The sequence below is a fragment of the Calliphora vicina genome, chromosome 5 (genome assembly GCF_958450345.1).
Source record: "Calliphora vicina chromosome 5, idCalVici1.1, whole genome shotgun sequence".
In the NCBI taxonomy this organism is placed as follows: domain Eukaryota; kingdom Metazoa; phylum Arthropoda; class Insecta; order Diptera; family Calliphoridae; genus Calliphora; species Calliphora vicina.
The window spans coordinates 110,662,744-110,689,659 of NC_088784.1; the positions used below are offsets into that span (position 1 = coordinate 110,662,744).

General features: G+C 30.1%; 4 protein-coding genes across 4 annotated transcripts; 3 read left to right on the forward strand and 1 right to left on the reverse strand.

Annotated features, from left to right (window-relative positions):
• Nucleotides 1-5,871: 5,871 nt before the first annotated feature.
• LOC135961540 (homeobox protein 13) lies at nt 5,872-10,072 on the forward strand. Its single transcript, XM_065513043.1, has 4 exons — nt 5,872-6,242; nt 9,043-9,416; nt 9,472-9,598; nt 9,665-10,072. Exons 1-4 carry the CDS (start codon nt 6,093-6,095, stop codon nt 10,070-10,072), a joined length of 1,059 nt encoding a protein of 352 aa, XP_065369115.1. The 5' UTR covers nt 5,872-6,092.
• Nucleotides 10,073-15,310: 5,238 nt separating this feature from the next.
• CheA75a (Chemosensory protein A 75a) lies at nt 15,311-16,056 on the reverse strand. The gene is made up of 2 exons (XM_065514287.1): nt 15,935-16,056; nt 15,311-15,871 (listed from the first exon to the last, which is right to left on the reverse strand). Exons 1-2 carry the CDS (start codon nt 16,001-16,003, stop codon nt 15,365-15,367), a joined length of 576 nt encoding a protein of 191 aa, XP_065370359.1. The 5' UTR covers nt 16,004-16,056; the 3' UTR covers nt 15,311-15,364.
• Nucleotides 16,057-19,714: 3,658 nt separating this feature from the next.
• Nucleotides 19,715-22,502, forward strand: LOC135962008 (uncharacterized). The gene is made up of 4 exons (XM_065513682.1): nt 19,715-20,894; nt 20,953-21,236; nt 21,302-21,534; nt 21,590-22,502. Exons 1-4 carry the CDS (start codon nt 19,715-19,717, stop codon nt 22,500-22,502), a joined length of 2,610 nt encoding a protein of 869 aa, XP_065369754.1.
• Nucleotides 22,503-22,839: 337 nt separating this feature from the next.
• Nucleotides 22,840-23,654, forward strand: LOC135962061 (uncharacterized). The gene is made up of 3 exons (XM_065513796.1): nt 22,840-22,917; nt 22,988-23,166; nt 23,225-23,654. The coding sequence occupies exons 1-3, from the start codon at nt 22,869-22,871 to the stop codon at nt 23,498-23,500; spliced, it is 504 nt and encodes a 167-aa protein (XP_065369868.1). The 5' UTR covers nt 22,840-22,868; the 3' UTR covers nt 23,501-23,654.
• The last annotated feature ends 3,262 nt before the right edge of the window (nt 23,655-26,916 follow it).

Below are 26,916 nucleotides of genomic sequence, written 5' to 3' on the forward strand. Positions count from 1 at the left end.
TGAAGGCAACCGAAGTGACGATGTTCTAGAAAAAAAAATGAAAATAAACGAAAATGAAGATAGCTACAGCAATAGCAAAAGCAATAACAACACAAACAACAAATAAAGTTAGCATGAAGAGAGTTTGAATATGCGCATTTTTATCAATGATAGAATTTATTCTGTTTTAAAGGATAAACAACAGTCGAGGGTACTGTCATTGAAATGTTTTAAAATTCAAGTAGCCTGAAATCCAGCAGCCTAGAATCGTCGCTGCACGTACAAAAATAGCAATGTGTATTTTTCATAGCCTGCATCAAAAAAGAAGGAGGGCATACTGATTTTGTCATTCTGTTTCTAATATATCGAAATATTGGTAGTAGAACAAAAAAGTATATATCCTGGGTCCTCATAAGATTCTAAGACTGCCTAGATATGTCCGTCCGTCTGTCTGTCTGTTGATAACACGAAAGGAGCTACTCGCAGAGAAGCTGTAACCATTTAAATAGTGTTACAAGTTTTTTAACAATATTATAGTCACAGTAACCATTTACATGATTGTGGTAACCATAATATGGTTAATTTATGATTCACATTATTGTATCAACCATATATATGGTTACAGTAAACAAGTATATGTTTGTGACAACCATATTTGATACAATCACGTGAATCGTAAATTAACCATATTATGGTTACCACAATCATGTAAATGGTTACAGTGATAATATAATATTGTTAAAAATCTTGTAACAATATAGAAATGGTTACAGTAAAAATGCACAACTATATTTTTTCTCTGCGTCTAGGTAGCTGAAATTCTCCACAAATACTCTCTGTTTATAAGGTTTATTTGGTATTAAAAATATCGGTCCTAGCACCCATACAAATGTTCTCCCGGAATACTGTTTGAGTCAGTCATAAATATGTTGATTATTTGGCAATCCTTATAATTATAATTTCAAATTAATTCTAAATACTCCAAAATTTTAATGTAAAGTATGACGAAAATCGGGCAACATTTGCCCCTAGTCCTTTTTACAAGAAAATGCCTTGAACATTCATAAGTGTCTTATAATAAATAATATCGTGATTAAATTGGACATAAACAAGTTTTATTAGAACTAAAAACTTATACACACTATTCCAGCCAAAAATTATCTTTGGTCCAACAAATTATTATTTTTTTTAATCACATTAGCTTTTCAAAACATGTCAGATATTATCTTTTCTAAATCATTAATTTGGTCAATATGGACAGCAAAAAAATTTATTTTATGTGGATACCAAAATTTATAAGAGATTTATGCTCATTAAAGTGTTTTTCGGAAGCGGTCTTTATATGTGAGCTATGACTAATTATGGTCATCATAAAATAAGGTGACATGAATTTCGTATACATACTATACTAAAACTTATTTGGAGTAAAATTTTGTGTAGATACCTATATAAGTTGTACAGTCTGGAGGACATTTGTATGGGGGCTAGGTGAAATAATGGACCGATTTCAGCCAGTTTTAATAGACTCCGTCTTTGGGCTGAAACAAATATATGTCCCAAATTTTATCGAAATATCTTCAAAATTGCGACCTGTACTTTGCGCACAAGGTTTACATGGACAGCTTAATCGATTCTGATTAAGAATTTATATTTACATTATACCCTCCCCTCTATGGTAGTGTTTGGTATAAAAATAACAAAAGATCTGAAGGTTCATCGTCTAACTGTTTCAAAATATATTAAACAGTATAAGGAAGACTTGAACATTGAAAGAAAGCCTAGAAAGGAAGAAAAAAAGGTGTAACAGATATTGGTACAACTCTTTCGAAGAGCACTAACACTTCTATCAGAAAAACAGCTCGTAAAGTTAAATGCTAATGCTAGGTTGAAATCGTAAAATGTTCAGAAAATTCCAGATCGGAATGCGGTAAAGAACATAGAAGCAAACGATCAAAAAAATTGAGGTGAAATTTAAAAAATAATCTGTTGTGTAATGGATGATGAAACTTATGTACTGGCAGACTTGACATAACTAAAAAAGGACCTAGAGTGGTACTCAAACAATAATGTCAATTTTGTGGCCTGTGGGAAAGCATTTGACTCTTGTAAAAAATAATTAAAGAAAGGTATACCAGGACATGTCCGATTTTATGCGTATGATGTCCGATTTTATGCGTAACGGAAGCAACTATAAATTCTTTAATGGGAGAATTTCCGGAAAAAATGGATTCATTTATAAAGGGTATATATAAGTTAGTCCCTTCCGTTTGTAATTTCTACATTTTTCTGCAAAGTATATATCGATGGCTTAATATAAAAAAGGCGAAACTCGATTTTTTGTTACTTTACAAGAAAAATAAAAAAACTTAATAAAATCCATAAAATTTTAGACACAAAAAAGATTTAATGTAATTTTTAATAAGAAGAGTCATCACATTATATTTCTCATTTATTTTTTTTTATTTTAGTGAAGTCATTAAAAAAAATAAAAATGGCTTTATATTAAGCCATCTATATATTCTGGATCGTTATAGATAGTGAAGTCAATATAGCCATGTCCGTCTGTATGTTGATATCAACTTTCCTTATCTCTCAAATTACTTACATACATTATTGATACATCAATACACCGGAAATTCTCCCGGCTCGGTTGCTATTTAAAATCGGCCCACAAATGGCTGATATATAAGAAAAACCCGGATCAACATTGATTTTTGGCCTATTTTTGATATATATCTGGCTTACTAACCCCCATTAACACAAAGCCTGGTTATGCGTTAACTAATAGTTACTGGGGGTAAGTCATTAATATAGACAATATGGATATCTAATGATAGATATTTCAGAGTCCATTGAAACGATGTTTATAAGGCTGTAGTAAGTTGGACCTACTTAACTTTATGGGTTAACACCAGGAAAAATGTTTTTAAACAAGAATTTTTTTTCATCAAAAAAACTTTTTTTTTACTAATAAATTAAAACAAAAAAAGTAAAAAAATGTTAAATTTTGTTTATTTAAGGTATTTATAGACGGCAATACTGAGTATTAACACTTTTCAAATTTAAAATATTATTGAAATCTTTCGGTATGTCAAGAAATCGTTTCGAAAAATATATTTTTTGTTTACACGATAGTATTACAAATATTTTATTTCTTTGTTCATTGATATTTTTCTGCTAACTTTATTTTTATTTTATATTTTCTTTACATTTTTGATTGCCTTATTTGTTTTTATAAATGCATACCCGATACATATGAAAATAAAAAGTTTTTGAATTGTTTTAAACAAATTTTCAATACCGACCGTAAATCAAAAAAATCATTTGTATTTTTTGAAAATCTAATACAAATTTTGTTTAGACGATGAAATTGTATTATGATACTTGAGTTTTTGACAAATATTAATACTCAGTATTGTCGTCCTTTAAAGTACCTTTAAAAATATTTAAAATTTGAATTTTAAATTATAATTTGGTGAAGATCATATATGATTCAACACAGCCGAACACAGCTCTCTTACTTGTTTTAATTATGTAGTCTAATGAGGAGAAAATTATATTTCAAATACATCTAAATCAATAATCAGCTTCGTAAGATACAAATATTTAATGTTAGAGCCCAAGTAAAAATCTTGATTTAAACAAATTAATCTTGAATCTTAAAATAGCGAGTTTTTCGAAATTTAAAAGAGTATATCGGGTTTTTTACATATTATGGTAGACAAAACTCAAATAGACTTCCCTTAAAAAAATAACTTTCAGTTTGTTGATGAATAACTCATTTAAAAGATTGTTTGAAAGAAAAACCCCTAACTCATTTAAAGTTGAATGCATATTTTTTGGTTTATAATAAAACAAACAACTTTTCTAAAAATATATTTTGAAATATTACAAATTTTTAGTTGTTTTTTTTTTCAATTTCACTTTCTGATATTATTGAGTTTTTTTCTTCTCCTGTAAAGTAACTAAAAGTTGAGCTACGACCTTTCTATATTAAGCCATCGATATGTTTAGCTTCCGAATTATGTTTTGATTTTTGAATTTTTTACATCCATTCTACTGTTGTGGCATGCGACTGTTAATAAAGTACTTAGTTGTTGTTACTGATGCTGGCAGGGTCTGAATGTGTGTTTTGTTATTGTTGTTTGTGTGCCACTGGCCTAGTGCCATGAATTTATTTGAGTTGTACTCGTATTTAAGCCAAAAAGGAAATTGAAACTCTTGAAATTCTACACTTCGCCTAAAACGAAGATACAGAGCACTTACACACACACACAGGGAGAGAGAGACACACATACATAAACTAACATGAAATGAGCATCAAACAAAACCAAGTCAACATCAGCTTTTAGCATATTATTTTTATGTTTTTTTTTTTTTTTTGTTTTTGGCCAATGTGTATTTACTGTAGTTGTTGTATGTACTACAATACAATACATACGAACTCATACTCATACGTACACACATTCTCAATTTACAAAAAATCACAAATTCCGAAATATACTGAACTGAAATGAATGGAACAACAAAAACATTGAAAACTGTTTGTCACGCACAATATTCAATTCAGTCATCCTCCTGAGGCAAGAGCAACAAAACGTTTCACTACCAAACACACGGATAAAAATTTACACGAATTTTTCAAAAATTCATACTCAAATTTCGAAATAAATTTTTCACTTTAAATCGTGAGTTTTTGTGTGCTTTTTTTTTTGTTCATCGGTTCCGTTTCCCATCCAACTGTAGGTGTGTGTCTGTGTGTGGAAGCAGCTGTGTGAGTGTGTCTGTTTCTTAGTTTTTTTTTATTTTTATTGCTAAAAGCTACAAATCCCTGTAAGTAAAGAGGGGATTTAGACGTCAAGTGATTTATGGTTTAATAAAATAGAAGAAAGTGTAAGAAACTGACATTTGAAACATTAAAACGAATACGACAGGATTTAGATGCTGCTCTTAGTGTTTGTTGTTACTTTTATGACAACAAATCACAAACATATGCTTCAAATTTAAAACAAATGCAAACAATTCCTCTAAAAAATAGCAATAAAACTTTAAGAATTTATAATAAAAATTTGAAAAGTAGAATAATAAATAATAAAGAACAAATAAATTATTTAATAAATAAATGAAAAATCCTGTTATTTTAACAAAGTGTTGGAGTAAGTGTGAGTACAGGTACATATGTATGAACGTGTAACAGGAGCCATTATCCTTAAGCCCAAAAAAGATTCCATGTGTGCCAGTGTAAGTGAGTGTGTGTGTGTGTCTGTGTTAATGGTATTTTAGACGTCATCATTTTTGTATTTAACAGCCAACCACTAAAATGTTTCAACATCTAAATATGGCCTTGTAGGCGAATTATCACAAAGACCCTTTACTGTGTCGCTTTTACTTTCATTTTCATTCTGCTGTATTTATTTATATTTTTTTGTCTATGACTGCAAAAATAAACGAAAAAACGAATCACCGAAACCCAAAAATGTTTTCATCTCTTCACCTAAAAACCTAAATACAATAACAAAAAAATAAAAAGAAGTGGAAAAAAAGAAACACTAAAAGAATTATCGAAAATAAAAGTGAAAATGTTAAATAAAACAAATCATCATTGACTACAACTAAATAAATCTTCCAATCCCTAGAGCTTTTTTCGTTTCGCTTGGCTTTATTCTTTCTATGTGTGTGAGTTTATTTTTTTTTGCGCTCCTCCAAGTATCGCATAAAAACACAAAAGACTTTCGTTCCATGCTTCAGTGAATCGGTTCAAGGAAGCTCAAAATAAACCCTTTCAACGCTACAACACAATACAATACGATACAACGGCAACAAAATACAAAACAATACAATAAATTAGTTGTTTAAGCCCTAAAATCCAAAAAACACACACAAAGCGAACTGAACCAACCCATCCAAACCAAATCAAACTAAAATACAGCAATAAAATGGAATCAAAAAGAAATAAAATGATATAAAAGTGAAATTTATACCTCGTCTTTTGTTGTTACACCACGAAACACTCAGAGTGTATGTAAAGTAACCTTTTATTCATTTTTATTGTTCCTGTGCGACTGTGTTTGTCTCCTCCTCAAAAGAAACAAATCATCAAACAACAGCCAACAATGGATTCGACGGCATTCAAATACAAGCATCAGTATCAACAGCAGAATCAGCATTTTAACATCAACAACAGCAGCAACAACTACAACAGCAACAATCATAATAATAACAATCAAAATTCAATATTCATTTTGAATACAGCAACCAATAATGTAAGTCACTCAATTCACTCTTCTCCTCTTGTCACACAATTCCAACATTCACACAACAACTAGTTGTTACACCATTTCCATTGCAACCACCAATCATTGACGTTAAATACTTTACTTTATCTGACACTTGGTACAAAACGCATTTCATTGTAAACGCATTTTCAAACTTCAGATACAATGTTGCACGGGTTTACATTCTTCGATTTGACTCAAATATTCATTGTATATCTGATTCAGAAACAGGATAGGAAAACAATTTTTAAAAGTTTTGTATGAAAAACAATCAAACTTTTCACATTTAAATCACAAATTGAATTTCATGTCTCAGTTAAACTCTTATTTAAGTAATAATTGACGAATTCAGATTTTTTCATATACAAAAGTTTAGAGTGTTTAAAATATAAGTGATCAAAGATAAAGAACTTTTATACAGACATTTTCGTCACACATAGAGCTTGTTTTCCCACATAAACGATTATTTAAAAAATTATTGGCTTTTAAATAAATCTTAGAAATTTTTCAAATATTTTTTTAACAATTTTACCTCAAGAACTTTCATGAATATTTAATGGACTTAAATTCTACGGAAGTTAGTTTTATAGTTGAGTATCATTTTTTATATTAATATTTAAGGATGTTTGCGGTATTGTGTAAGAATTCCATTCCATTCCATTACTAAAGAAACTAGAAAATTTTGCGACTAATATTTTGTATTAAAGTTGTTAAACATTTCCTCAAGGTTGGCTACCGAATCGAAATAGTTAAAAGATAACGGTAGCTTAGCGGTAACGGTAATTGAATTTATTACGGTAACGGCATTTTAATGATAACGGTAGTTTCATCCTGAATTAAATTTACAAATATTTAGAATAAGTTGACAAAAGTGGTATTTTATTATTGGGTGTATGTATGACTTAAAACTCCAGAATATACAATAGATGGCGAATTTTTTGAACGCGGTTTTTGTTTTTATCTGTCATTTATTCTCATTTAGTTATTGAAAACTATAGTGTAAACAACAAAGTCTTTTTTGCTTTGAAAATGTCGAATTTTATGCAAACAAAGAAAGAGTCATATGCGGGAAGTTTAGCTTTACTTCTTTAATTTAAAAAAAAAATTGCTCTGTTGCTCACCAAAGCTTATGGTGAATGTGTTCCATCGGTTTCAATGTGCGATAGATGTTTTGTTCGGTTCAAAAGTGGTGATTTTGATACTTAAGAGAAAGATAGCCCAGGCCAGCTAAAAAGTTTGAAGATCAAGAATTGGAGGCATTACTCCATGAAGATTATTGTCAAACTCAAAAAGAGCTTGTAATACCATTGGGAGCTACTCAAGCAGCAATTTACGAACTGCAGGAATCATCCAAAAGCAAGGAAATTGGGTACTATACGAATTGAAGCCGAGAGATCTTAAAAGATGATTTTGCATGTTCGAAATGATGTTTGAACGCTAGAAAAGAAAGTAATTTTTGCACCGAAGAAAAATAGATCCATTACAATAACCCGAAGCGTAAGAGACGTACGTGAAGCCTGGCCAAACAGCCGAATCGACACCAAAGCCAAATATCCATGGCGTTAAGGTAATATTTTGTATTTGTTGGATCCCAAAAAGGTCCTATCTATTATCATCATCACAAGAGCATTTGCCAGAATATGCGACCAGACATGAAACCGTAGTATATTCCATTAACTATTTAAAAATAAGTGGTTGGGTAGTTTTACCTCACCCCTTTTATAGTCCAGACCTTGCTCCGTCCGAATACTATTTGTTTCACTTAGGAAGATGGACAGTTATTTTAGCTCGAAATCCATATGTTGCCAGAAAGATGGGAAAAGGTCATAGCTAACAATGGCCAATACTTTGAATAAATTTATATTGTAAAAATCTTTCAAAATAAAAGCTAAAAATTATAGCAAATGCCGCATTTTTAAATTTTGTAATAAGTTTAAATTTTGTAGATTTCATTAAACACAATTATTATGTTTTGGGGTAACGGTAGCCAAATTTGTATTCCCTAAAATATATAAAAAAACTTTAATTTTCGATAAAAATTAATTTTCTTTTATATGAAACTAAATTTCCATATACAATTTTATTTATAAATCTTTAAAAATTGATTATGAATAAGGCCTTTAGTGTTTTCAAGTAAATATGTACGTATTAAGATTTTTTTCTTTTTTCAAATTAAAAGCAAATTTTTATTAATTTCATTATTATTTTTAATCCAGAAATTTATATTTAATCTTTAACCATTTGCTGCTCTAAAAAAAATATTAAAATTTTTTTTTTTTCAAAATTTTTAGAAATACATATTTTTTTTTCCAACTTTAATGCAAAATATAAATTGCGAAATGATCTAGTTTCTGCAGCAATTAACTGAAACATTTTAATTTTGCAATTAATTGCGTAATCCTGCAGACATCCTTAAATATTAAACTAAAAAATGGTACCCTATTAGGAGCTCAACTTCCTTAGATTTTAAAACCATAAACAGCTTTTAACTTTTTTCATTTAATTTCACCTGAGATACAACTTTAAAAAACACGGCGTTTTTAGTGGAAATCTAAAAGTGGAAATATCTCGAAAACTAACTATACGATTTAGCAAGAGGCACCCCTGTTTGGCTGTCTAGTAGTGTAATTTGAGTACATATTTAAAAGTTTAATGCAAAAACATTTCATCTGCAATGGAAATGGTGTACAACCCCTTCATGTATTTAAATAATAAAAATGTATCATGTGTATGTTTTTGTATTTTCAAGTATTTATTGCCCTCATTTATCATTTGATTATTTCTGTAGATTTTGCCAAATAATCCGAAACTTTATTATTCGGATTTAAATGATAATAATGTTGTATCATCACCAACTTCGTTGTCGTCATCCTCTGCATCCTCTACTACTGCATCATCGTCGGTTTGGTCGTCAGCCTCCTCCACCATGTGTTCCCCTGCTGCTCATGCCATACAAAAACTGTTCAACTGTAGCAGTAATAGTTTTAAATTAAATCATGGAAATTATAGTGGAATTGAATCGAAAACATTTAAATCAAAGTCGGAATTATTAAAGAAAAAATCAAAATTTTGGAAATATTTAGAGGGAGAAGCCAATGATAAAAATATTCAACGAGGAATTGATGCCGAGGAAGGCACTCAAAAGAAGTTGCCAGGGAAGAGGTATGTAAATGCAACTAAATTTCAATTCAAATCTCTTAAATTTAAAATCTTTTAGCCTTAAACTGAAATCAAAATATTGGTCGAAATCTTATGAGAACGATAATCAAAATCAACAGGACTTGTCCGAATTATTAGAGTATTCATGCAGTTTATGCGACAACTGTCGATGTATGGACTGTCAGGTACATATGTCTCGAGAGCAAAAATAATTAATAAATTGCTTAAATATTGAATTTTGATTTTTACAGATTGGCTATTTTGATTGTGAAAATTCGGATGACAGCAATTCGGAATATTCATTTCAATTGAGCGCTTACGAAGAAGATGAGGATGATGCTGATAACCATGAAGGCCATAGTGATATTATTGAACGAGCCATGGAATTGAAGACATCTGCAGAAGCTCACAGTTGCTTAGAAGTGAATTGTTGTAATAAAATGGACAATAAACCGCAAACCATCCAAAAACTACGAATAGATTCTAAAATACCGCCTAACTGCAACATGTCATATTGTGTATGCAACGAGCTAAATTGCACCAAGGCCGAAGAGTGTTGTCCACAATGTTATATTGAAAGTGTTGAAGGTGTCGATGGAGCTGGTGAAGCAGAGACGAAGAATCAGCCAGATTTTGTTACAACCCCTGACCATCATTAACAAATGTTGAATTTATTGAAAATTCTAAAGAAACAAAAGTTTAACGTGCCAAAAACAAAATGCTTCAAAATCTTAAACAAATTTTAGATTAAAAATTGCTAAAAATTATTTATAAAAGAAATTATATACTTAAACGAAATTTAACAAAATTTAAAATATTCAGCAAGTGCTATTATAATTAAAAGAAACCCCAACAAAAAAAAAAATACAAAATTAATTAATTAATAAATGAAAAGAAAAACAATTTTGAGACAGCAATAAATTATGAATTACCTACCCTAAGTTGTCGGGTGTTGATGGAATCTGAGTTTAATAGAATAAATTCTTTGCATGATCTTTGAGTTAAACCATTTGGAAAGAAACAAGTTAGAATAATGAATTCTAATCCATCTTTTATATATGGGGGATTCATGTCAAGTGAACCAACATTTAAAATCGATGTCTTCCTTTCGGCATGAAATTTGCACGGAGGTTAGACCTATTTTGATAGATATTCCACTCGCATCCCACTAAGAGAAAAAAGCTCTTAAAGGAATAGACCTAAGCTTTCTTTTGAGCAAAAAAAAATTTAAAAAGGGCCCCTTTTGGAAAAAAAATCGATTTTCCAAAAAAAAATCAAAAATTGTATATCTTGAGTTACAATACATTTATTTTGCTATATATCCCACTACGAGACTAGGTCTTCAAGGAAAATATCCAAGATTTTTTTAGGCAAAAAAAAAAAAAAAAAATAATAAAAAAGGGTCCATTTTGAAAAAAGTCAACAAAGTTTTTGATTTTGCAAAAAAATTCAAAAAATGCATGTTTTGGGTAACAAAACATTTATTTTGATAGATATCGAATTCGCATCCCACTAAGCGACCAAAATATCTAAGCTTTATTTTAAGAAAAAAAGGGCCCATTTTAAAAAGAAGTCAAAAAAGGTTTTGATTTCGGAAAAAAAATATTAAAATTTTTTTATTTTTTTTTTTAAATATTTTTTTCGAAAGATTGGAGAAATAGCTATCTAAACAATTATACATTTCTTGTAATGTCAAACAAAAGAAAATGTGAAAAAATATGAAAAAAATCAAAATCAAAGTTTGACGTTATAGGGCTAAATATTGAAAACTCTCCCTAGTGATTCTAGCTTCTACAATTATTGTATCATGGGTAATATGTTACATGGATGAGAATAATCACATGTTTGGCTAAAATGTCAAATTTTGACCCCCTACAACTCAGAGATTTCTTGACCGATCTTCTGTGTCTGAATTACTATCCAATAGGTCAAATTCCATCCCGATCGGAAGACATCGATTTTAAAAGTTGGTTCACTTGACGTGAAATCCCCCATATGCATATCTGTGGTCATATGGAAGAGTAGCTTAAGTCGAATTGATAATGAAAAAGATTTTAAGTAGAAAATGTGACACTTGTACCTTTGATGTCTAATAAATTCAATACCAATATGTTAAGTTACAGATATTTTGTAAGAAACAATAAAAATTACACAAAATTGGGAATACTTCAAAATTTTTCTGTTTCGACTTAAGCTGTTCTTCCATACGGACACAGATATATATGAAAATTAATGTATGTCTTTTTATTTGTTTGTGCCTTATAGGAGCTAAAACTACTGGACCGATCTTCTTGAATTTTTGCTGTACGCTCATCTATATCCGATGGAACACTAGGTTACTTTATTAGTGGGCATGACACCTATCATACAAAGTAAATAGTTATTTTCAAATAACTGGATAATTATATTTGTGAAAGTCTTCAACTTTTATATGAATCAATTCCTTATCACTGCATTAATGCCAACCAAAAATGGTATATGGGCAAGTCCCAGAAACAGTCTACCAACAAAAAAAATTTTAAATGAATCAAACTTGGAATTCTTAATTGTAATATTAGACTAGATATGTATATTATATTTTATATATATACAAAATGTATTTCGAGGTCATTCATACAAAAATGATTACCAAATCCAACACTAGGTCAGATATCTTAATTTTATACAAAAAAATTGAATTTTTTAATGTGTTTTTATAATTACTGAAATGTTAACAAGATGGTTCGATTGACAGCTATATTTTTGACCATTCAATTTAAATACTAGGGTGTTCGAATTATTCGATTTTTCTCTTGCTCGAATAAAACGAATAATTCGAATAAGAGATTTTAACTTGTTCGAATAATTCGATCACACGTTTAAAATTAATCGAATTATTCGAATAATTAAAATTTTTATAAAAAAGTAAAGAATGAAGTTTTGATGTCGGTTTTTTAATATTTTGTTGTTAAAGAAAAACAAAAAATAACGTTAAAGTAACCAATTAAGTATTGATAATGTTAAAAACATTCGAAAACAAAGTCCATCATTAAATTTTCAACAGAAATATTCTGATCAGATTAACTCCCGAACAATCTACAAAACGTATTAAAATATAAACGTATTAAAAACTTTTTTATGTCGTTCATTAATTCGGGTTTTAAATTGAGTAACTAATTCTTTAGTAAATTAATTATTCACTATTTCTGTCCAAAGTTTGATATCATTGTCAGTGAACGTGGCTAATTTGAAGTCAGGCAGTGCATGATTGACGCATTTACAAATACGCAAAAAGTTTATTACCATGATAGACAAAGATGTTCAAAATCATGTATAAGACTATGCTTTTCTTGTTACGTTAGTTTGCAATATTTGTGTTTATCATTCGATTTATTAAATATTTTGCAACACTTACGTACGCGGTTAATAACATCACTTATATTGTTACGAAATTGTACTTGAATTCAAATATAACGATTTTAAGGGCTGATTTAAAAGTAGCATAATGCTTTCAAATAACAGTGCTGTAATAGCAAACTGTAACATATCTGTGGGCATTATTAAATAAAAGCTTTCAGTTGACCATTGATCGTAAGTTGGCAACGCTGTATTCGAATTCGAATATTCAGTTAAAGAACATTATAGAAATAGAGGTTTCTAGATGGTTATGCAGTGTTATAAATAGTGGCAGAGGTTGCAGTCGTGAGTGAGTTTTTATCAGAGACGTTTTTCGAATAAACATTAACTGAGTGCCTTAAAGTGTGCTGTGTTTTTCAAGTAAATTCGTGTACATTATAAAGTGTGTCTTTATTTCTGCGAATTTATAAACGTGTATAAAAAAACACTGAGTGAATATTTAATTCTGTTGTTGTACATTTTAAATAAATAAAGAGTTGTTACAATTTTCAAACTACTAAACGGCTTTTATTTGCAATCAAAAGTATCCGGTTTATTTAAAGGAAATAAATCAAACGTTTTGAAAAGCTTAAAACGTAACAATATATTTTAAGATCATGGCCTTCATCTATTTCAATGTAATCATTATAAATATCATCCACAATATAACTTTCGATGCCCGTTTCAAAATCGCATTATCCATCACATTCAACTCCACTATAATCTAAGTTAATATTTTGATTATTAATTGCGATTCTTCTAATATTTCGCCAGCTAAATAACAAATATTTTATTGCGTACCTTTTATTTTCATTGGTTCAAGTCCTAAGATAAAAATTTTAAAAGATTTGTGTTTAGAATTGTAACTTCTTGCAGTAATATTTATATATTTATATAAGGAGCTATCGGAACACTCATCTACAGTGATCGAAAGTCCCTTTGTATTTAGTTATTTGTCGAATTTCAGAAACAATACAATTTGTGTGAGTCATTATTACTTATTTAAATTTGAAATTATGAAAAATTTTAAGCAATTTAATAAATTTAAATTTATATGAACATTTATTCGTTTTATTCGATTATTCTACATAAAATTGTTCGAATTATTCGTTATTCGAAAATGGCCATTTTTAAATTGTTCGAAGAATTATTCGTAAGAAATTATTCGATTAATCGAACGATCATTAGTCGAATGAATACCCTATTAAATACAAATGAATTTTGAGTAATTTCACTTTGAATGGAATTTTTTGCAACTTCTCACGGAAAAGGAGATAATTTTCTAGCATCTGGATAATTTGTAACGAGCGTCACGTAACGTGCGTCACAAAATGTTCTCGGCTTTTTATGAAAACGGCAAATGTTTTTTCATGCACATAAGTTATATTAGAATTTGCTTTCATTCCTCTTTCTTTTCGCCAAATTCGCTAAAATTACGAATAAAAATTTCAACTTTTAATGTTACTTCCAATTTTTGTAACGTGCGTCACAAAATTTTGCGATCAATTATTTCGCAAGAATTGGCAATTAAAAGGAAATGTCTTATGTCATTTGGAATTGCACTTAAATCTCACTATAGCGTATAGTATCCCAGCAAATATTTTGTGAATTTTTGTAATGACAACTAGTTATTTCATGCATTCTTTTGTAAGGAGTGGTGGTTACCCAGCACATTATTTTATTTACTAGAATAAGTACTTATTTTTATGCAGGCTGGTAATGAGCTTTTGCCTTTAGCACAGCTATCTAGTGTGTTTGACTGGAAAACGGGAGGTTAGTGGTTCGCCACCTGTTCATATCATATTCATTTATATGTTGATGTTAAAACTATTGTTAGCTTCCAATAAAATAACTCGTACATGGAGCAGTGAGTTAGCAGCTTGACTATCAAACACAAGAAAATAATGTGACTGTTCGATTCCCACACAAGGCAATATTTTTTGAGTGTTTTTTTTTAGCTACATATTTTTGTTGTGAATTTACTACTTATTTCTCAACTGATTGTAAGTACATTTGTAAGCTTGACCCCTGAATTTTTTAAAAATCTCGAACAACGGTAAGTAGTGTTTCAGTCAAATAATAAGTAGTTATCGCTTTGCTCCAATTATACTTGCTGGCTTACTAGGTAAGTAAAGTTTTTGCTGGGATACGTTGAAAGTATCTTATTTGAAAAACCAAAAAATTTTCATATTTAAATATGAAAATATGTACGAATGAAACGTTCGTCACGCAGGATTTCCCCATATATTTATTTCTAAATATTTTCAGAACGACATATAATAGCAAAGATCTTCATACTTTGTCCGAAATTTAACATAGTTTTGCTGAAAATTTTCGGGATTGGATTAGTGAAGTTAATTAGTTGTATATTAATTGTGCTAGTAAAAGCAATGATAAATCAAATTCATAGAATTTCATTGAATTTCAAGTGATTTACAAAATAATTATTTAGAAATTTTTAATGAGAAAATTCAATATAATTTACATAATTTACAATATTTAATATCCGATAATGTTCTTCATTTAATAATTTCGTTTTGTTAGCATTATAAATTATCAACCACATTAATAACATTTTATCTTGTATCATCTTCAATTTTCAATAATCCTGTCATACCTCCGACAACATCGTCACCCTTGTAAAATGTTACAACAACCTTTAAAGTTCCCCGGGGCATTTGATTGGGCCAAGCATCGGTATTGAATTCAATTTCTGTGAAATAATATTCCCCAGCCGGTATAGGACACAGGCCATCGTCACCGATATAGGGTATATTGCTGTTTTCGCCATACGTAAAGGAAGGCTGTACGAATTCCTTGTAGAATTTCTTAAAACCCTCACAAACTTGAGTCATTGGTACGTCCATGGCCATTTTTTTGTAGTCACCATCACCATTGGGACTTGTATACATTTCAACGGTAAATCCGAAATTATCATCATCCATGTCTTCCAGAATTATCAAGGAGCCGTTGACAAGATGTTGTCGTCCCACAGTTTCCAAATGGCTGAAATCAATTAACATTTCACCCTCAACCTCCATGGGTATTATTTGATCGTTGCTTACCACATAGTCTTGTTTTCCCTGAAAAAGCATTGTACACCGTCATGTATTGTGAAAAGTTCTTTGCCAGCAGACAAAACTTACCAAACACTGACAAATTCTAAATAGTCCCAGGAGTGCAATTAGCGACAACAAAGTCCTCTTCATTGTCATTGTGTTTATGATTTGTTTAGAGCTAAATTTCCACTGAGCTTCTGTATGTTGACATTAATATTTTATTTCATTATAAAGTACGAGTATTTAAGTATTTATTTATATATTGTTTACTTTGTTTGTGTCACGCCATTTTATTATTAAACAATAGTTTCCGGTTTTAATTAACAATTAACATGTTGTTGTACCTTTTCTAAATTAACAATGTCAAAACGAGATTAATTATAAATGTTATTTAACAACAACCGGTTTTAACAACTCTAAAATGTATTGTTTATAATTTAATTAACAAACTAGAGTGTTTATTTGGCATTTGACGCATATTTTTGCGGCTTTAGAAGACAAATATTTTCGTGTCATTAAGTGGCTTAATTTATTAATTAAATTGTTTTGGAACCATTATGAAGATGTTACTTTTCGACAGTTAGAATCTAATTTATTATTAGTTTCAGATTTCAGATTACATTGTGGTAATTTTTCATTCGAGTAAAAAACATGTAGGTCGATTTGTATGAATGCAAAAATACTATAAACAAGTTAGGGTATTATATTCGGCTGTACAGAATCTTGTATACCCATCATCAATATGTAGTTTTGGCCTTCTATGGGGACTTGAATCAGTTATGGTCTGAGCTATACAGAATTTGATAGAATGATTAATTTCTTAAAGCTTTAAATGACATGTCGAAATTTATGTATTTATGTACTAGCTGAACGCTCAGGCTTCGCTCGGTAGCTCTTTGCTAATGTTTGTTCTTCAAGTTTCTTCAACAAATTTATTTTATTAAGGAAAATGAGAAGTGAAAAGGAGACAATATATTGAAAATTTAAATTTCCGAATTTTTTAATTTTTTTCACAATACACCTGAAAATTTCGAATCGAATACAAAAAAAATCAGCCAAATCGTTCCAGCCGTTCTCACGTGATGTCATTACATACATACATGGACCATTTCCATTTTATATATATATGTGAGAGATTAATTTTAAAAAGTTGAGAGTGGGACTACTTGGTATACTTTGCCCTTCACCATGAGTGGCATGGGTATACATAAGTTTGTCATCCAGTGTTTTGAGAAAAACTAAAATCATTCAAACACTTTCTACATAGTGTGCGACAATATATGACAAAACGTAAGGAATAAGTTTAAAAATTGTATTTATAAAATATCACTAAAGGTATTTATAGACGGCAATACTGAGTATTAACACTTTTCAAATTTTAAATATTATTGAAATCGTTAGGTATGTCAAGAAATCGTTTCGAAAAATACATTTCTTGTTTACACGATAGTATTACAAATATTTTATTTGTTTGTTGATTGATATTTTTCTGCTAACTTTATTTTTATTTTATATTTTCTTTACATTTTTGTTTGCCTTATTTGTTTTTATAAATACATACCCGATACATATGAAAATAAAAAGTTTTTGAATTGTTTTAAACAAATTTTCAATACCGACCGTAAATCAAAAAAATCATTTGTATTTTTTGAAAATCTAAAACAAATTTTGTTTAGACGATGAAATTGTATTATGATACTTATTGATTTGAAATATTTATTTAGAGGGAACTCATTTATTTATTACCATATGTGTCGTTACTTTATAAACTGTATTTATGATCACTAATGACATATTTGAAGTGTAATATATGAAGTGTGTTAAGATACCCAGTTATTTTCTTCTATCTATATATGGGGCATTTCATATCAAGTGAACCAACTATTGAAATCGATGTCTTCCGATTGGGATGAAATTTGCACCAAGGTTAGTTCTATTGGATAGTAACTCAGACACAATTTTTCAACAAGATCTTTCGAAAAATTTTTTTACTTTTTTTGCAAAATCTAAAACTTTGTTGACTTTTTTTTTCAAAATGGACTATTTTTTAAAAAATATTTATTTTGATAGATATCCCACTCGCATACCACTAAGGGACCAAAAATATCTTAAAGGAATGGACCTAAGCTCTTCTTTGGAAAAAAAGGGCTCATTGTATTTTCTTGAGTTACAAAATATTTATTTTGATAGATATCCCACTCGCATCCCACTAAGTGACCAAAAGGGTCTTCAAGGAAAACATCTCTGCTTTTGGTTGGCTAAAAAAAAAATCTAAAAAAATTTTGCAAAAAAAATCAAAAAATTTATGTTTTGAGTTACAAAATATTTATTTTTATAGATATCCCACTCGCATCCCACTAAGCGACCAAGGAAAATATCTAAGCTTTATTTTGAGAAAAAAAAAATTTTTTTTGAAAAAAAAGTAAAAAATTCGATGATTTCGGAAAAAAAATATTAAAATTTTTTATTTTTTTAAATATTTTTTTTCGAAAGATTGAAGAAAGACACATTTAAGAAAAATATGTAATAAGTTACATGGATAAGAAAAAAACCCATCTTGGCCAAAATATGAAATTTTGACCCCCTCTAACTCAGAGAGTTTTTGACCGATCTTGTTGAAAAATTGTGTCTGATCGGAAGACATCGATTTAAAAAGTTGGTTCACTTGACATGAAATGCCCCATATATAAAAGAAAGTGATGTTAGTTACTACGCTTTTAACTCAAGAACGCCTGGGCCGATTTCGATGATTGGCAATAATTCGGACTGGTTTCCGGTCAAACAAGAAGATCAAACAAAGCTATCAATTCCTCTGATGACCATTCCCTATAGATCAGAAGGAGATTAGGTTGTACAAATTTAAGGCAATAAAAAGAGTTTTTAAATTAAAAACTCTTTTTGTTATTTTAACCACTTTTCAAATAAGTTGAAACAGTTTAGTTTTCTATATAAAAGGTTTGAAAAAATAAAAAAGTCATTAGTATTTTGTATAACTGTGGAACCCAATGTTTGGGTATACATGTAAATTGTTTATCAATAAGGTTTAGAGATTATTAAAAAAAAATCGCAATCTCTGTGTACAAACTTTGTAAAAACATGCAATTTAATTAATACATTGAAATTAATTAAAAACATTTTAAAATGCAATTACAATGCATTGTTCATAATCGTTTTAAATTTGTAATATTCATTGAGAACATTTTGATTTAAAAAATTAATTATTTGATAATGTATAATTTTAAGCGCAGATCTTTCAACATTTATATGTATATTGCTTTTTTTCTAAAATCATATCGGATCCACTATTTTCAGCAAATATTTATTTTATCTTACACCCAGAGAAAAAATATTGTTGTACATGTTTACTGTAACCATTTTTACAAGTTTTCTAACTATATTATGGTCACTGTAATTACTGAATCGTGTAAATGGCAACTTTAACATATTATGGTTACCGCAATAATATAAATAATTGCAGTGACCAAAATATTGTTAAAAAACTTGTATAAATTGTTGCAGTAAACATGTAGATATTTATTATTTTTCTTTATTTTTATTTTTCTCAAATTGGCAATGAATTGCAATTCACTTTACCAAATTCATTTGAATTATAAACGCATTGCAATTCGTTTTACAGATTCATTTGAATTGAAAACGAATTCCGATGGAGTTGGAAATGAATTGAAATTCATTTCTGCCTAATACGTTTGAATTGATTCAAATTTCATTCAATTCGTTTTAGTTGTCAAAAGAATTAATTCAAAATTTAGCTAATTCGTAACGAATTAAAATCAATTTAATTAATTATTCATTTACAGCTCTGTAATTAATTAATAATTGATTGTAGTAATCAATAGTCATAAAAAAATGTCGAAAGCAAACAAAAAACTAATAAATCTTAATAAAAATGAATTCATTGATCGACGCATAGAAGAAAATGAAAAATTTCCCGAATTAACCATACGTTTAGATACAATCGATACTGTTCTATTGCTATTGAACTCCCAGGAGGAAATTGTCTTGATTAACTCTCTCAAACACATCATGGAATATGTACGCCGGAATGATGAAAACGTTTCATTGCTAAAAGAGAAAAATGTACTGCCGTTATTGCTGCAAAAGGAATTTTATCGTTTCAATTCAAGTATTCTGGTTAAAAGATTATCCTTGTATTTGGCCAGTTTTATGATAGAAAATATGAACTGCTTGGTGGAGTTGGAAGCCACAAAACTTTGTGAAATTGTCAATTTGGTTATGCTGTATTATTTGGAAGAGGATGATGATTTCTGTTGTGAATATTTAAGTGTCATGATCAATAAGTGTTTAGATGATCCTCAAATGGTTGAATTGGTGCTCAGAGATACTTCATTTGTATTGAAATATTTCTCTACAATTGCCACATCTACGAATCCAGATGTTCTGTTGCATTCTCTTGAACTAATGCACAAAATATTGTTGGTATTAGCTGGCGAAGAAAAGCGTAACTTTATAGCTTTAACTTCATTCCCTCTAAAGCGTTTGTTGTGCGAATTGAACTGTGAATATTTTGATGTACGAAAAGCTGCCTTAAAACTTTTAAAGTTTTTGGTAGCAGAAACAAGTGAAAGCAATCCTTTAAATCAGGATTCCAATTCAACGTTTTTGCTAGAGCAATTGACCAACATGTTCTGTGAAAGTTTGTTAAGGGAAGAACTGCAGCTATTAGTGGAGGTCTTAGCAGCAGCCATGGAGCAAGAATTTATGATCTCACTATTTTTTGAAATGAATCTATTTGATAAATTTCTCATGAGTATTGGTGATGGAACCAAAGACCCCGAAATCAATTGTAAAGCATTGTGGGTCCTTACGGAGTGTGCTAAATGTGTTAAGTTTATATCACGCTTAGTTTCGGCCGATTTAACTGAAAAGTTATTAGAATGTCTGCTAGATGGGGATAGTGATCCAGCAGCTTATGTTTTGATGGGATTAAATCGCTTAATGAAATCACCTCAGGCTTCCAAATGTATTATTGACTCTTACGATCGGGGTTTATTAAACAAACTATTAAGTAAACGTTTAACACTATTTATGAGAACCTTGATCTAATTACTTAATTAAAATTTCAGAACTTTTACCAGATAAAGAAATCAATATAAAATCTCGCGAACAAGTGGCAAATTTATTGCAAAATTTATTGTCGTATTCTTTTCATAAAACAGCTATTTCAATTTTGGATTTAAAATTGTCTGATATTTTGGCGCATATTTTGGCTCAAGTCCCCGAAGAACGTTCTATTGATTTGCTATTATCTATCTTGAATGTAATTGAAATGATAACCGACAATTCGGATTATCGACGTATAATTTGTGCAAATAGTGCCTTGATTTTAAATATGGGAGTATTGTTAATGGTAAGCAATGAATTATAGAGAACTGGACCTCAAAATTGTATTAAAAAAAATATTGAAACTTGTAGAATTCATTTTCCACTGGAATTTTGGTTACACATTTATTTCGTTGTTTATGCAGCATAGTGGATGAAGAAGTGATACACCAGCAACTGATGGATACCTATTTAAGCTCATCCATAAAAAGAGCTTTGCAATCTCCTTCTAACCAGGTTAAAACTGCTGTAACAAATTTTATCATGCAAACCACAAGATTTCCGAAATTTCTTCAGGCATATATAGATTCGGGTGTATTAGAAGTGTAAACTCAGATATTTTCTTTATCTCTTGTGCTGTATTCAATTATTTTATTTCAGACTTATCCTTCATCAGAAACATGCATTTTGTGTTGCAACCTGGCCACCAGCCATTGAAAGTATTCTCTCTAAAAGTCCTACTTTGAAATTTTGCATACGCAATAGTTTGGGCTTCACCGACATTACGGTGGGCAGTGATTTCATGGTTTCGAAAAAGAAATTCGAAGATTTTCGCATATTACAATGCATCTTAAAAGAAGATGTCTCTCCTTTGCAGCCGGTTATTGTAGTAAATTTCAATAGAACTGAAACTCCAAAGGATTTAGTTGTCAAAGTTCCTGTTAGCTGCTATAAAGCGGATGAATTAGAGCGTCGTTCTGAAGATAAAGAATGGTGTTATTGTCGTTCACCTGGAGATGAATTTCTGCCCAAGTATTTAGAAGAGGTCAACAGTATACTGGAGTCACAGGATTTGGCTAAGATCCCATTTAAAATACAAGGAAATATTGATTTCGATAATTTTGGAAAAAGAGCCAAAGTTATTGCTCAAGTTGTGGCTCGAGCATTAGGCACTGACTTGGATAGTTTGGATTTAAATACAACCGAGGAATGTTCTCACAAAGTGGTCAACTGTCATTTGAAAGAATTATGCATGGAATTGCATTGTTCTTTCATACCCTTGGGTCGTATACGCAGTGGCTGTAAATTTGAACGGGCCATTCTGTTCAAAGCTGTGGCTGATCAGGTCGGCTTACCTTGCACCTTGCAGCGCAGTGTTGATGGTCGTACACTGTTTAATGAACTACCACTACCTTTGGAACAGGAGCAAGATATACACTGTGATAAAAATACTATGAACTTTATGCCCTGGCGCATGCTGAGACCCACACATATTGTAGATTTAATGTACAATGTGGGGGAGTTGTACCCCCTAAACAGTCGTTCAGCTTTGCAGTACTTGAGACTGTATTGAAACTGCATACACATTTGTATTTAAAAAAATATATTTTTAAAAATGTTCCGTTATATAAATTTTTTGAAATTGTTTCCATCTGGCAATACAATAAAATATCATTGCCATGTCTATATGACGCATTTTCATTTGATTCCTTTATTCCCCCTAATGCTGGCAATACTGTGGACAAAATTGTTACACGACCTTGGATGGTGACAATGCGCAGGTCCTTCTTAAATTCTCCTTTACATGACATTTTGTAGCATTTAGTGCTAGAGTTCATTAACAAAATAATCCAATTTAATAGAAAGAAAAATATAAAATACATTTGATTTAAATAAAATACAGGCACACCCATGTAAATATACACAAATATTTATAATAATGTTCTTCCAAATTGTATGCATTTTAATGACCTGCAATCATTTCGCAAGTAAGTCGATATTTTGCTTAGAGAAAATTTTATGAAAATCAATATTGGTGTCATGCATTTCAATCCACAGTAGCAGGACAATCTTTAACCACTGCTATACATCGTACCCAAGCTGCCCAGGAACGCATTAATGATTTGAAATGTTACAAGTGTGATGTCATGGAAGATGGTGAAACGTGTGTCGATGTTTTAGGCTCCAACACCACCAGCTTCATCCACAAGTGTGAGGGCGAGGAATTCATTTGTATGGTAAGAGCTTAAGCTTTTCAACTTTTTATATAATATTAAATAATTATGATTTGTCCAGGTTAAACGTTTTTCTTATACCACCAGTACCGAAAACTCCACCAGTTCACCGAAAATGTGGTCGCTCGATAGAAAGTGTGCTGTTAATTGTGAACCCGGTTGCATTGTCATTGGAGAGCGTACAAAACTGTATGCCTGCACCTCTTGCTGTGAGACTTCCCTGTGTAATACGGGTAAAGGTTCAGCCTCCTCGCTATTATATCGTCGCATAGAAACTGGCATCGGTACATTGATCAGTTTAATAACGGTCAAAAGTTTTCTTCGATACATATCTTAAAATTGCCACAGATATTTATCTTCTCGATACTCACACCTTTGACGAATTTCCCGATAATTAAAGGACCAGTGCCAAACAAAAGTAATTTTTGTTTAAAACTTTATTTTTAAAAGCAACCACTTTTGAAATTATTAATAAGACCTTCATAATTGTTAATTAAGTTCGTTTGCTTGATAGATTATACTATTCGAAGTAGCATTGGCAATTTTCACTACAAAAAGTAAAAATAAAATAAATAGAAAATAGTAAAAATACCAGGCAATCGAACAGACTGAATGTGTAATTTAAAATAATTTAAATAATAAACCTTCAATTCTAGTTATTTAAAACAAATTAGTTCTTTACAATTTTCAATACAAACTATATACAATCAGATTTTGACATTTTTTTTACACAAAATACAGAATAATGAATCACTAGGAGATGTATCTGATATATCTGGTGTATAATGTAATAAAGAGAGAAAAAAAGAAAAAAATTAAATATTTTTTTTAAGCTTTCAATAAATAAATTAATAAATATTTAAAATTAAATATAATTCTATTTAGAATGTAACCGTAAAACTTAATTCAGAGCAGATCTTTATCTTTCATATAGACCTTCCAATTGCAAATAAATTCAGAAAATTTTGAACAATTTTGTGAACAATTTTAAATATTTAATATTCATAAAATGGAACGTTTAGTGAATAAAGCAAAAAAAAAATACAATTTTTCTATAGCGACAAATATGAACAGATTTTAAATACATTTCATGCCAAAAAAATCCAATTATTTATCCCCACATAATCGCCAAACCCGGATTTTCATCGCCGAAGACGTTGAGACGTTCCACATCTGTCAGCCCTGCAATCTATTAAAAATACAGATTGAAATAATTTTTACGTTTTTACTTTGATCGAATTTTCATATAAAAGATCGGTTTTTGAACAAATATTCTTCTCTAAGTTTCTTTACCATTTTAATACAAAATATATTTTTTGATACACAATTAGTGTTTATAAACCGGATAACCGGTTAACCGAAAACCCGGTTTTTCTTTGAAATCTCGGTTTTTTGCGAACCGGTTAATTTAAAATGTTGATTTTCGGTTAACCGGTTTATCCGGTTTTTATCACTCGGTTAACCGGTTTTTAAAATTTGGGACTTAAATTAATAAATCTAATGTTTTTGTGCATTTTTTATATTCATTGTGTACACATTATATCAAACATTCGGTCTGACTTGAAACCTATACTGCTGATTCAGTCGTGTGTTTTGTTCTTAAAATTTTAATTTATTAATCATTTCGTTAGCTTAGTGTACAAAGTCCTTTTCGGAAATATTGAAATCCATGATTTGAAATCTGATAATGGAGTTTTATTAGTTATTTGGTATGATTTATAATAACAAATAATCACAGCTAAGAAGAAGCGCGTTTGCATCTTATAGGTCCTTTTTTGGGACTTGTAACATTTTCTGTTTCATATCAAAAATTCGAGGTGATAATAAATTTCAAAATCATCAAATATTTAATTTTCATTTTTTGGTTGAAATTTAATGAAAAAAACAATTGCCCAATTCACAACTGGTGTTGTAGCGTTGTATCGTTGTATGTCGTAAATATTTTTCAAACAAATTTTTCGAAACAAAAACAAAACATTAATAAAAAAAATTACGACATACAACGATACAACGCTACAACACCAGTTGTGAATTGGGCAAATAATTAAAACAAGTATTATATATTTAGTAACATATTTATACTCAATTCCATTTGACTGAGATAATAATTTTGAAATTTTTACAAAATAGAATTGACTTTGCACTTTTGTATATTTATAGTTATTTAATATTAACCATTATTCCTGGCTACTAAAAACTAAAAATTTCAAAGTTGTGTATACTTTATTGGACATTTTATGTTTTCTACATATATATGACGGTTAACCGGTTTAACCGGTTTTTTCGATGTCGGTTAACCGAAAAACCGGTTTTCTAAAAAAGGCCAATTTTCGGTTAACCGACAAACCGGTTTTTTAAAAAGTCGGTTTTTTATAAACACTATACACAATAGAAGTATTTAGAAAGATTTTAGTTTTCTTGGAATATTCATACATAATAATGATATTGCTGTAAAAACGGAAGTGATCACAAAATAAAGATGTTTGATATAAAATAGTACTGATCACAGATTAAGCTTATTTTCTTAAAAAATGTTCATTGATTTTTGATATAAAATAGAAGTGATGACAGATAGAGCTTATTTTCTCAAAACACTTTGTAAATATTGTACAAAGTTATACATGATTTTAGTTTTACTGGAATTTTTATATTGGGTGAATGACTTAAAAATGCGAGAATTTTTTAAATCTTTAGGTTTTATTTTGAAACATTTGTACAATATAAATTTATTCAAGGTATTGGTCATTGTTATCTATCACCTTTTCTCATCTTTCTGGCAAAATATGGATTCCGAACTGCTCAGCTTTTGAGGCCAAGAACAAATCAAGATAATATCGGATACCCTGTTGCAAAGTCGATGCAGAGACTTTTCTGCATCTGACTACTATTTATCGATCGAAATAAATAGTAGTCAGACGGAACACGGTCCGGACTATTAAGATCGAAACAAATAGTATTCGGACGGGGCAAGTTCTGGACTATAAGGTGGGCGAGGCAAAACTTCCCAACCACTTCATTCTAAATATTTTTAACAGGTACTGCAAAATGTGGCCGAGCGTTGACATGATGGAATATTACGGTTTCATGTCTGGCCGCATATTCCAGGCGATTTACGACTAATGTTCGCTTCAAACGAAACAGTTGCGTTCGGTACAGGTTCCGTGTGATGGTTTGTCTGGTCAGATTTCAGCAATTCATAATAGATAGGAGGCTTTTGCTCCTACCAAATACAGCGAATTACCTTAGTGCCATGGATATTTGGCTTAGGTGTCAATTCGGCTTTACGTATCGGTTTAACGCTTCGGGTTATCTTAGTGGATCCATTTTTCATCACAAGTACTGATTCGGTGAAAAAAATGTTTTCTTTTATAGCGTTCAAGCATCATTTCGGACATGCAAAATCGTGTTTCAATACTCGGATTCAATTCATTGGAAATTGCAGCTTGAGTAGCTCCAAATGATTTTGCAAGCTCTTATTGAGTTTTACAACAATATTCATGGATAAATGCCTCCATCTCTCGTACGCTTTGGTGAACAATCGGTGGGCTTCAGCGGAATTTTTTTTAAATTAAAGAAGTAAAGCAAAACTTCCCGCACAAAAAACTTGGCACAAAATTCGACATTTTTGAAGCAAACAAAAACGTCGTTGTTTACACCATAGCACAGTGGTTTAGAAACGTTTTTTTTTTTTTGGGATATAATTCATTATCTCGGGAACTGTTAGAGATATTGCTACAAAACTTCACATGGTTG